Source organism: Phoenix dactylifera, chromosome 14, assembly GCF_009389715.1.
Source record: "Phoenix dactylifera cultivar Barhee BC4 chromosome 14, palm_55x_up_171113_PBpolish2nd_filt_p, whole genome shotgun sequence".
Classification (NCBI taxonomy): Eukaryota; Viridiplantae; Streptophyta; class Magnoliopsida; order Arecales; family Arecaceae; genus Phoenix; species Phoenix dactylifera.
Genome location: NC_052405.1, coordinates 6,761,630 through 6,773,457, shown reverse-complemented (window position 1 = coordinate 6,773,457; position 11,828 = coordinate 6,761,630). Strand labels below are relative to the sequence as shown.

The window sequence follows — 11,828 nt, the reverse complement described above, 5'->3', positions numbered from 1 at the left end:
TGGAGAAGAAACATGGTTGCCAATGAATTAATGGATATTCCAGAAACAGGGATTCGTTATAACCAAGGTCTGACAAATTCAATTGTGATGACTGAAGGATTTTAAAAAAAGGAAAATACATAAATCTATACATTCAAAATACAAGGAAGTTATAAAAATAACCATCTCATCAACAAACAACAAAATTTACACCACCTATACCCATGGCTCTAAGAAAGAAGAGTCCTCGTGTCCTGCAATTCTGCATCATCATGATCAAGATCAACATCATCATCATCAATAGAAGGATAACTCCAACTAGAACTTCTAACAGGAATGAACTTGGCCCGTTCAAGAATGGTTCCTCTAAAACCAGTTGTCCTTGAAGACACCATAGGCATCACAAGCACTGAAGAAGCACTCATTGACTGCTCACCTAGACCTAATGAGAGCGAGCAAGCAGCCTGCAAGAGAACGAGGCTTAGTAACATTTGGATGTAAAACATCTAAGATTGAAAAAATTGCAAGTAACATCACCTTTGCCTTCGCTAAAATAGAGTTTGCTTTTGTCCTCATCACATTCATGAAAGATGTCACATCATTTATTTCAGTCTCTTCTGATGGTAGCTTGGCAAATCTGCAGTTTAGATAATGAATATTCATATAATTTCTGCAATAATTTAACATCAGTCCCCGCTGTTGATTTATTTATTTTAAGGAAAAAAAAACTTGAAAAAGGCATCCAACATACAAAAAGTGTGCAAGTTGTCTGTATCGGAGACAACAAATGCATTATAATGACAACCCATGACTGAAGGCATCCAGAATACCTGTTTATATCAGTAACACTTGAGCTGTTGAAGAAGGCAGAAGAGAATCTTTTGCATCACTTCCTGAAAATTTTCACAATAACATTTCATTTGTGTCAAGTGGATGGTTCTAAATCATGACAACAGAAGGACTATTAGTAGGAATACCTTTGGCGTCATCAGGTGCTAACAAGGAAATGCCTATAATACAAATGTCATGCCCAAGAGGAACATTGTTATTCTTAGCGTACCAAATACCTGTGAAAGCAGTTCAAGTTATTTAGACACATACAGAAAATATAATGGAAGCAGAACAGGAGATAATGATCTGTATAAAATGCAGGCTCACTTGATATTCTTGAAAGTATACAAATCCTGTACAGATAGAGAAGAAGGTCCATGCAATCTGAAACATGGGAACGATGAGGATTGCATCAAACAGAGACAATCCTTCATTCAATCTCGCCATCTGACATGCAGACAAGTTAAATGAGATACATGGAAGTAGAAAGCTCTCAAAATTACAGGAATTTACAAAAATAATATAACCAATCAAATATTATAGTGCTTCTCAATCACATCATTACCCAAAATCCTGCTGTGCTAAAAAACAACAAAAGCATGGAGTATGTAAACCAGCTATGCAGCTGATAGTTGCTGCCAATGGTCAGTCTCAGCATGTTGGACCTGGAAAGTCACAAGAAAAAGAGCAGCAAATGCTTGTCAGCAACCGATATACTAGTATGAAGTCAAAAAGATAAAATTCAAATGGTCATAGATTATTTTCCTTGAAAAATGATTATAGATGATAATTGCACATTCTTATTGACCAGCTTACAATGATTTTGCAAACAACACTGAGCACGATCCTACAGCACCAGAAACAGTGGCATATGAAAATGGCAGAAGCGTGCGCCAATAGGGGCTAAAATCTTCTCCAGAAAGTGCAAGATCAGCTTCTCCTCTCCTGTTGGTTCTGGCTAGTGTTAGTACGAAAGAGCATAGGACTTCGTGCCAGTAGTATATCATAAAAATGTGTGATAATAGAAAAGACATGCCAGATAGAGAGAGCAGCATCTGCAAAGTAAAAAATATTAGGCACTGGCAACACATTAAAAAAATTTATTGTTTCACCTGTAAATATACTGATTTGCAGCAACCACCAACACCAATGTCAGGGCAATAAAGGAGAAATACTAAATTGCTGTACTTGGCAATTAACTGCTCAGGTGTGGTAAACTGGAGGAAAAGAATTATCAGTCGCTTAATATACTCATGAAAAAAGCACTCTCCATCAATTCTATACGCCTTAAAGAAAAGCATGGAGGCAGATTATGGTCATAAATCAGTGCATATATATATGCCAATTAAAATATATACATAGCAAAATATAATAAAATTAAGACCCCATCTATAATATTAGCTACTGCATATACCAGAACTCCAAAATAAGGTTAAGGCCAGTACCAGGTGACTGGTGATTGCCAAAGAAACAAGGAAGACATTGCCAGAAACTATAAAAGCTGTTGCTACCATAACTCTGCAAAAACAACATTATAATATCATATGACAATTTGATATTTAAGCATATCAATCCTTGAGATAGGCAATGATCTCATTTCAGAAAGAACATACTTGACTGACACTGTCTTACTTAAGACAAAGTAAGCAAATGCAATATTTGATATAAATTGTATCGACCCCAGGGCTGCGAGAAGTGACTGCAACCAAAAGCACAGAACAGCCAAATTTAGTAAACAACAAAAATCCCTAAATAAACACATATGGCTAGTCATCTCTCAGTTAAGAGCATAATGATAGAATTTAAAATTTAAGAACCCAGTCAACAACCAGTTATGTGGAAGTTACTCAAACTCTGAAATGCCCTGAACTTTCAAATTTCAGAAAACAATAAGAATGACTTGAACTTCAAAATTTTAACATACCACTACACCCCAAAAGCATCATGTTAGAAATGGGGTCAACAATGTATATCAGGCCTTAACACCTGCACTCCCGTGCGGCCCAGACCACACATGAAAGCATGAACAAGTCAAGAATGACTCGAGATAAGAATGAGCCATGATTGACTCAACAATGAATGAGTCAAGACAAGGTACACCCTCTCAGTATCGGGCCGTACTGGTGCCACCCTATTACTATATCGGTACGCCTGGTACAAGAGTTGGTTCGGTGCACCAAGTGTCCGTACGCCTTCCATATCGTGTACTAGTACTGAACCGGTACAATACGATATGCCTCGTACCATCTGGTTTGGTATGGTATGGCGTACCTTGAGTCAAGAGAAGAAAAGACTTAAGAAAATAAATGGGTAAAATTGGCCCGAATGGGGATTTAAATCCCTAACCTTTGGCTTAGATATGATGTTAGTTTACCATTAAATCCCAAAAGCTTAAACTGTTAGAGAAGAGGTCAAGGGAGGACATGAGTATGAAACAATTATTCCTCACCCTAATTAAAACCCCAAAAAGAATAGGTAGGGAGTTAAAAAAGGCATCTATCTAGCCTAGATTCACACATGAGAGGATCACATGAAGGAATGAGCATGAAATAAAGGGATAAAAGAGAGAGGAAGGGATAAGCCAGGGAGCCTCTTCCAAGCTGGGGATGATGTCGATTAGCAATCACTCCTCTAGCCTCCTTCCTCCTTACTTAGCAATAAAGCTTCATTAGATACTTTAGTCAGTTTGAAATTGTAGTGGAATGCCTTGCTAGGTGAGTGATTGATGGATCTGAAGGGAAGGGGGAGTGAGCTATTTATAGAGGGCATCCTGAGGATAGGAATAGACACTAACTTCAATTTTATATAAACCAACAACTTCAACAAAGATAGATAAGGAAGTTAGTTCTACTTGTAATTCTGTTTGAGCCCAATTACTTCAAACTTGATCAAAAAGTGCCCGCTCAAAGAAGTCATATGGATTCATGAGTAGTTACTGATATGGACATGATTATTGCATGTCTCCATGTCAAGTATTGGTGTGCTGGCCTGTACAGTTCCGTGCTATATGACGCGCACATTATGCAAGCAGTGGGCCAGCATGTGGCATGAGTGCATGTTTAGCTCCCTTGCAATCCTGGGAAAACTGGTATACATATTGCAAAGCACTACCAGTGGCATGGTATGACATGTATCATACCAGTTCTAGGATTGCACGGCACCAGCATGAGAAACTTAGACCTCACTCCATTTTATGTGCAAGATATTTCTAACTCGTGATCAATTCTAAGATATGTATCTAACCTGCGCAGCATATGCAAAGGAAATGAAATTAAGGCAGTTCCCCAGAGCAAAAAAGAGAATACCTGCATTGAAATATTCGTCGTTAAAGCAATGAAGCAAAATCTCTCCAGATTGACACCAAATATGAACAATGAATAACCAAACGAATAGAAAGAAACATTACCAACTCTCCATGTCTGAAAATATATGATCGGTTTCAGAATAAGTTTGCCATTGGGTCCATCACCCCCAAGTGTGGAAAGTTTTTCTCGCTGAAAAAAAGAGCATACTTAGAACTATAGAAAGCATGAAAACATGAAGTTACAAAAAGTTTTAACATCTGTGGTTTTCAAGTCTATGAATAACATATTAATTCTCAACAAACTAGAGACATTTGAAAGATGTCAGCTTATCTTGCTGGTAAAGTCTCCTGGTAGTTGTACCAAAGACCTGGGTTGAATCCTGTCCTGACCAAGGTCTGGGTATTTGGGGGATGGGCCTCTTATTCTATACACATATATGCATACTTTTAAATACACGCATGCATATACACATACGCATGTGTGTGTGTGTGTGTGTCATGCGCATGTGCACTAACCCTTACTGCTCCTATGGTGTATGGACCTCCCTTCTACTATACATGCATAAGCAGAGGAGGGGATGGGATGGTGTTTTGGCAAAGGGAGGATTTGCAAGAACTGAGAAGCAGAAAACTATTAAACAAGAATTATTTAATGAGACTGAACCACTGAACTGGGAATAGGCAAGCTATATGCAAAAGCATAAAATGCCAGAAACCAGAGAAACAAAATACAGCCTGAACAACCAGGCAAGTAAATATGTACCTGGTCATGACCCAGTTTTAGAAGGTTAGTTCCAAAATTTATGGCAATACTTCCAACTATGTTGATCAATGCCCCAATAACCCACTCGCCCATGGATCAAATGCTGCTGAAGAACTCCTATATTATAACAAAAGCCAGTTCTCTACTTTTGTGGTTGCTGATAAACGCATAATGTTGTGTTTTAACAGCAGATCCTTTAAGCAATTGCCTAGGTCTCCTCAAATCATCATTGAAGCTCTTTGTGCTATATCGAGTAAACAGATGTGGTTAGAAAAACTGAATTCAATCCTTCATATACCTGCACATTTCTAAAGTTAGTATACAAATAATTTTCGCATTAACAACATTCTTAAATTCTAAATCATACAGGGGCCACATACTACAAGATATAACAGCTTATATATGAAATACTATGTAACCACTTAGAAAATGATCTCCAGTGACTGGAAGGAACAAATGAGAGTAAGGTAAGACTAGAAAACCAAGACAAATGGATGGAGTGACAGAACATGATCTGAACTAATTCAAGCATAAGTAGTTCTTTTAATAACAAAAGATTAAAAAAAAAAATCCCCTAAAACTGGCCAAACTCTGTCCACTTTTTATTTGATTTAATGATAGTAGAGTTCCAAGTTGAGTATAATTATGTTATTTGTTTGTAAAGCAGAAATTCGAAAAAGAATGTACTGTACAAGGAAGAGAATAAACCACAGGTTGTGAGGAGGTTCTATTTTAAAGTTAGATGTTTTTATGAAATGTTCAAAACCCTCAAATAGTCCAACTTACAATATTGTTATTTATGTTATTTGTTTGCAAAACTGAAATTCGAAAAAGAATGTAATGTACAAGGAAAAGAATAAACCTCAAGTTGTGAGGAAGTTCTATTTTAAAGTTAGATGTTTTTATGGAATGTTCAAAACCCTCAAATACTCCAACTTACAATATTGTTAAAAAAAAAAAGTAATGATAGTAGAGTTCCAAGTTGAGTATAATTTATGTTATTTGTTTGCAAAACTGAAAATTCGAAAAAGAATGTAATGTACAAGGAAGAGAATAAACCTCAAGTTGTGAGGAGGTTCTATTTTAAAGTTAGATGTTTTTATGAAATGTTCAAAACCCTTAAATACTCCAACTTACAATATTGTTAAAAACAATAAATTTGTTAAAAAATACTTTACAATATTGTTCATTTTTATTTCTCAAACAAATTATCATCATCTGCCAATATGCTCAGGCAGACCCACAAGGTATTATGCTCACTGAATTCAGAGAAGAAAAATACATTTATCTATGTCTAACATGTCAAGAATTTAAATTACAATCCCAAGGATCTAGCTATGATATGCAGTTTAAAAGAATGAAGGTCCTCATGACATAGCATGATCTAAAGCCCTTGACCAGTAGATGTGGCTCATTGTCTTTTTGCAACAAATCGTAGATCTCATTGTCTTTTTGCAACAAATAGTGAATCTGATCCTCTATATGCAATCCTCCTGTTTGCTAGTATAATGACATATAAATACCTCCTAATCCTGGGATATCATTAAGTAGAACATCACACCTTAAAACTTATATGACAGATTATGCTTTGACTGTAGTTGAACTTTGAGCTCCTTACTTATAGATAAGCCTAAACAAGGATCCTGCTACATTCCTAATAATTTAATCCACCACTTAGACTTTACTAAAGTGATTATTAGTAGCCTATGGTAGTGTAGATAAACTACAGTGCACATAGGGTTCACCATGCACTCGACCTATACAGCTTATTCTGTTGCATGACTCTTACGTATTGTATAATATAGAATTTGTACATGATTCTATTTGTGCCACCATAAAGTGGAGCTTCTATTTCCCTGAAATCCTTGACTCTCTATCATATGGGATACATGACCTGCCACAGAGTTTTCTCCAGCAGCAGCAAAACTCCCCTTCCACCCCCCCTCCCCAAACAGGTCTATCACCCCCAATAATTTTTCTGCTATGATCCCGTTTGGTGATTGTAATGGAAATGACAGCCATAACTTCCCAAATCAAGCCAGTGACTGGATATTTCTAGAACAAAATAATAATTTCCTTAGCAGTCATTATATTTATTGGCCATTGTAACAAGAAATAATGAACAGTGATTGGGGTAAAAACAATGTTATTTAAACCATTGTTTAAAGAAAAAAGAAATTTATCTTTTTTAGCTGGAATGGACATTTCAATTTGACATAATATTATTTTAATGGGATAAATAATATAAAAAACCAAGTATAAAATAATTGTCATTAGTTGAACTCAGCTTTAGGTCAGGGGTCGCATCCCCTCACTTGGAAGGGAGGGGTCAAAGATTTGAGTCTGGTGTTATCCCTCACGATATCCAACCTTCTGGGGACTTTCCCAAGCAAAAACCCTGGGTTTGCAGTTACACATCCCAGATAGGCCCAATCACCTACTCTTCTCACGAGGTAGGACTTCCCTCCCGTATCTCAAAAAAGGGTCATTACTTCCATTGTATATTGACCTTTCTAATAAGACCTATGGTTGAATAAGTGCTTATGTTTAGTACTCACCATGTAATTGTTATAATGGTTGTTTTGATGTTATATACATCACATGTGTTCCCAATTTACCCAAACTATAACTTCTCTTCTCTTCCAATCTCTACTTGAGTCAAAACACATTTTTGGTAAGTGGGTATCCATCTATCATCCACTAAGTTGTTGAGATTTCCATGTCCAAATCTCAGTGCAATTATAAGCCAAAGCACAAATGATTAACCATGATCTCTTTTTGTTTCAAAAGTTGCTTACTATTTAACAAGTAATTTAAATTTGATATAGTATGTATTTTTAAAGTCTTAGCTTGGCAATGTACCTGCCCAGCAAATTTAATTCAATAACACTATCTCTTTTTTATATGTTTCAGCGAAGGATTCTATAACATTATTGATATCTATTTGTCTTTGGAATATAAAATCATATGGAATTCTCTATAAAAGTGAGTGTCTAACATATAACTATGATTATAACACCACTCCACTAATAACTAAAACTAAAATTAAACATACTGCCATTATAAAATATATTGAATGAGCTTGATTGGGCTCTCCCAATCTTTTCTTTAAAAATACGAAAAGGAAAATTTTATTACCCTTATTAACTTAAGTAATGTGTAGAAACAAAAATAAATTCTACTCTTTAACCCCACATGCAAAGTAAGTTCAAGTATGCTAGTATTTAGCATTCACTCTAGCACTGAAGAGAGGAAAACTGACAGAGACAAGGAGATCTAAAGGAGCAGAAGAGGAAAGGAAGGGTGTTCTGTTTGGATCCTTCTGAGAATTCTTGTTATATACACACATAACATCCAGTAGGCATCATCTACTGGCATTTTGACATGAACAGGACGAAAATAATGTAAATGCTTACTTTATACGTGCTGCCAACAGTTGTTAGCTTAGCTGGTTGGTACCATCCTCTCTAAATGAAAGGTCTTAGGAGTGAATAACCATGAATTTCTCAAACAAAAACAGTGTACTTGTGAAAGTGATCCTCAAGCCATATCTAATTGGCTTATTACCGAGCTCAAGTAAGTACCTTCAATTAATTCATTAGTTATTGTAGTTTCCTCTGTTGGGTTTTCACTTCCTGAGGGATTCTCCAAGAAAATATTGCATAATGCTTGTCTATATTTTTCTAATAATGTTCTTGGCAGTTAATATCTTTAAAACACCTTTTATGGGAAGGTTTTGCTTTCTATGTCCTATTGCAATCACATTTCTATCTGACTCCTAAAAGCCCAAGACGTCTCGTGCCAAACCTATAATTTTGAACGAAAAATTTCAAATTAATGCTCGTCATGATGTTGTCTTTTGTTGAGACTCTGTTGAGCATTTTGATTATACACTTTTAAGCTAATTCATCTTCATATACAATCTCTTCTTTGGTCAGAATTGCTTCAATGGACAAGCTGGATACCTTCAAACTCAGACCTTATTAAACCAATGAACAACAGAAAAAAAAAAAATCATGTATTGGGTTATCTATTGTTATAACAATCATTTATGCAATACTGGAGTTTGTGTGGCTTAACAAACAATCATCTTCACATTACACGCATGCCAACGTCTTTGGCTTTGTTACTAGTCCCTGGACTTATCCTTGATTACTTGGAATTCCTGTCTCATAACTCAGCAATTCCTCTCCCCATCAACAATTCCTCTTTGGTGATTGCCTACTATCAGATTTCAAACAATATCTGCCAACTTCATGAACCCACATCAACTTGCAAATTCTATGTTGCCCTGATGCTGTGAGTTCTCAGAATTGCCCTGCCATCAACCTTGCACCATCCTGACTCACTGTTCATCTCACATCAATGGTTTGGGCACCCTCGAGCATAAGTTGAACTTCATAAACAAAACTTAAAATCTTGGCTGAACTCAAAAGGTCATCAACCATACCTTACCATCATAGCCTCTCTTGTCATCTCCGTTCTTGGTCACGGATCCAATTCCTGGCATATGGTGGATCCATCTCTTTTTTTACTTTTGTCGTGTATTTCTTTTCAATTGTTCATATTGCCTACTGGTATTTCCTTCCTTTTTTCATCCATAGTCACCTCCCCTTATGCTTTTAGAGAGAATAAAAGTAGGTCTTTGCGTTTATGGTTTTAGACGGAATAAAAGTAGGTTTCGTGTGCTTTGTTACACCATTCGAAGAGCTAACTCTTCTTACGATTAGCATGAAAAATGAGTAAGGTTGGCAATTTTCAAGAATTCATCAATGGGAAGGAGGGGGGAAAAATCAGCAACAGCGAAATGGAAACAAGTTTCCTATTACGCTAAACCATGACAAATAAATGCAAGGGGAAAACGACTCTTAGAAATACAGCAACAAAATCTGAAAACTTGGTCTAAGCTCGATAATCCCGGCCCCAGATCTCACCACAGCAGCGCAAAAGCCCAAACAGTTTGCACAACAAATTTAAAGGGGAAAAAAGAACAACCGGATGAACGAATTTAAAAGGAGGAGAAAATAAGATAAAAATTGCGACCCCGCTACCACCTAATTTTCACGAAAGATATCTAATAACGGCGACCAGATCCAGCTCCCAGAACCCATAGCATTAGAAAGAGAAAATCATGCATATCGGATCTGAAATTTACCCAGAAAACCATCAAATTCCGATTCCTTACCTCCCCAAATCCGTTCAAAATCCGTCCTCCGGAGCTATTCGCGACCCTCGTAACGAATCAAACCATCCATGGGAGATTTTAAAAAAAAAGAAAACAATTTCTCGCTCTCGCCGCCAGAATGGAAGGAAAGGAAGGTAGGGGGGCAGGCGAGACAGCGACGGTCGACGCCTCTCTCTCGATGATGCGAGGGAGGGAAAGATGGGCGGATGGATGCGTGCGCGACACCGACCGACCGCTTCCGCCGCCGTTCTCAACCGTCCAATATTCCCGGTATCGTATGCTATTTTCTCATCCTTAAATATTAACCGCGCTTTAAAATCTCGACATTACTTATAACCTTTAATTATTTGACCGCTCTTAGCTCCACCAATTTGGGTCCAATGGACATCGTAATTGCACCTTGGTCCGCGTGAGACCCCGGAGAATGTGCTATAGAGACCGAGAAATGAAACCCCAGAAATGACCTCCAATATCCACCGACGCCTCATATTTATACGTGGTTGAAATTCCGGGAGTCACTCGGTTTGTACATCCGGCGAAAGTGACTTGTTTCCTTTTTTGTATATTGGCTGCACGCCTGGTCGGTTTGTCGGTTGAAATAGCTTACGTCACGGCGAGGATGACGGGCTTGTCGCTTATCCCAGATTTCTCGGTAAGTTCTTTTTAGGTAGGTGGATTTACACGCGAGAGCTTACGTGGATGCTACCATTACATGCCGTGCATCGTGTGATTTTTCTTGGGTTTTAATTGTTTCCTTCTCACCTACGGCGTTTAATATTCAGTAAGTTTCTGGAAATCAAAGGAAAGCTAAGGTGCAGCGTTTACACGAGTTGAATGAGGGTACTAGTAGTTCCACTCTGGCTGTAGACAATTTGCACCTCTTTATTTGTGGTATCCTCCAAAAGTATTGGTTAGAGAGCAAGGAAAAAAGTAGGGATGGCAATCGGGTCGGGTCAGGCATAAACAGATCGGGTCAAATACAGGTCGGATCAGAAAACTATAAATCTGAACCCGACCTGTGTATTAAACGGGTCAGGAATTACAAACCTGAACCTGACCTGTTTATTAAACAGGTAACCTGACCCGACCTGTTTAAACAGGTAACCTGTTTACCCAACCCGAACCGACCTGTTTAACCTGTTTGCCCAACCTGACCCGTTTAACCTGTTTAGACCTGTTTAATATGTCCAACCCAACCTGTTTAACCTGCCCAACCCGACCTGTTTAGACCTGTTTAGACTCGTTTAACCTGTTTAGACCTGTTTAACCTGTTTAACCCGTTTAACCTGTTTAACCCGTTTAGACCTGTTTAACCTGCCCAACAGTTAAACGGGTTAAACGGTTTAAACGGGTCAGACATTTAAAATCCGTATCCGACCCAATTAATAAACAGGTTAAACGGGTCGACCTGTTTACGACCCGAACCTGTTTAGGCCAAACCCAAACCTGTTTATGGCGGGTCGAACACGGGTCGGATTGGCGGGTCGGGTCATATTTTGCCACCCCTAGAAAAAAGTAGCGGTGACTTGATAAGCATGATTAGTTAAGTATTGTTTTTCATTTTTATCAAACAAGTGCCACTATCTACATTAAAAAGAGAGATTAGGTGAGGAGGATGGTTAGATGGGCAAATTGCCATGACCAAATTGTCTGACTCTATATATTTTATTTGATAGCTCTACACCTACTCTATATCAATTATGCCCAAAATACTGTTTGGTGGGTCATTGCAAATCTAGTCATATATTTCTTGGCATTCATGCACA

General features: G+C 37.6%; 1 protein-coding gene across 1 annotated transcript; it reads right to left on the bottom strand.

Annotated features, from left to right (window-relative positions):
* LOC103713272 (probable magnesium transporter NIPA8) lies at positions 1-10,335 on the bottom strand. Its single transcript, XM_008800141.4, is given in 16 exon segments — positions 1-443; positions 517-616; positions 810-872; positions 957-995; positions 998-1,046; positions 1,138-1,257; positions 1,376-1,475; positions 1,627-1,755; positions 1,923-1,966; positions 1,968-2,027; positions 2,256-2,328; positions 2,424-2,509; positions 4,054-4,115; positions 4,217-4,304; positions 4,878-5,175; positions 10,063-10,335. Coding segments are annotated over 13 exon segments (1,002 nt in total). The 5' UTR covers positions 4,971-5,175; positions 10,063-10,335; the 3' UTR covers positions 1-443; positions 517-616; positions 810-813.
* Between the last annotated feature and the right edge of the window lie 1,493 nt (positions 10,336-11,828).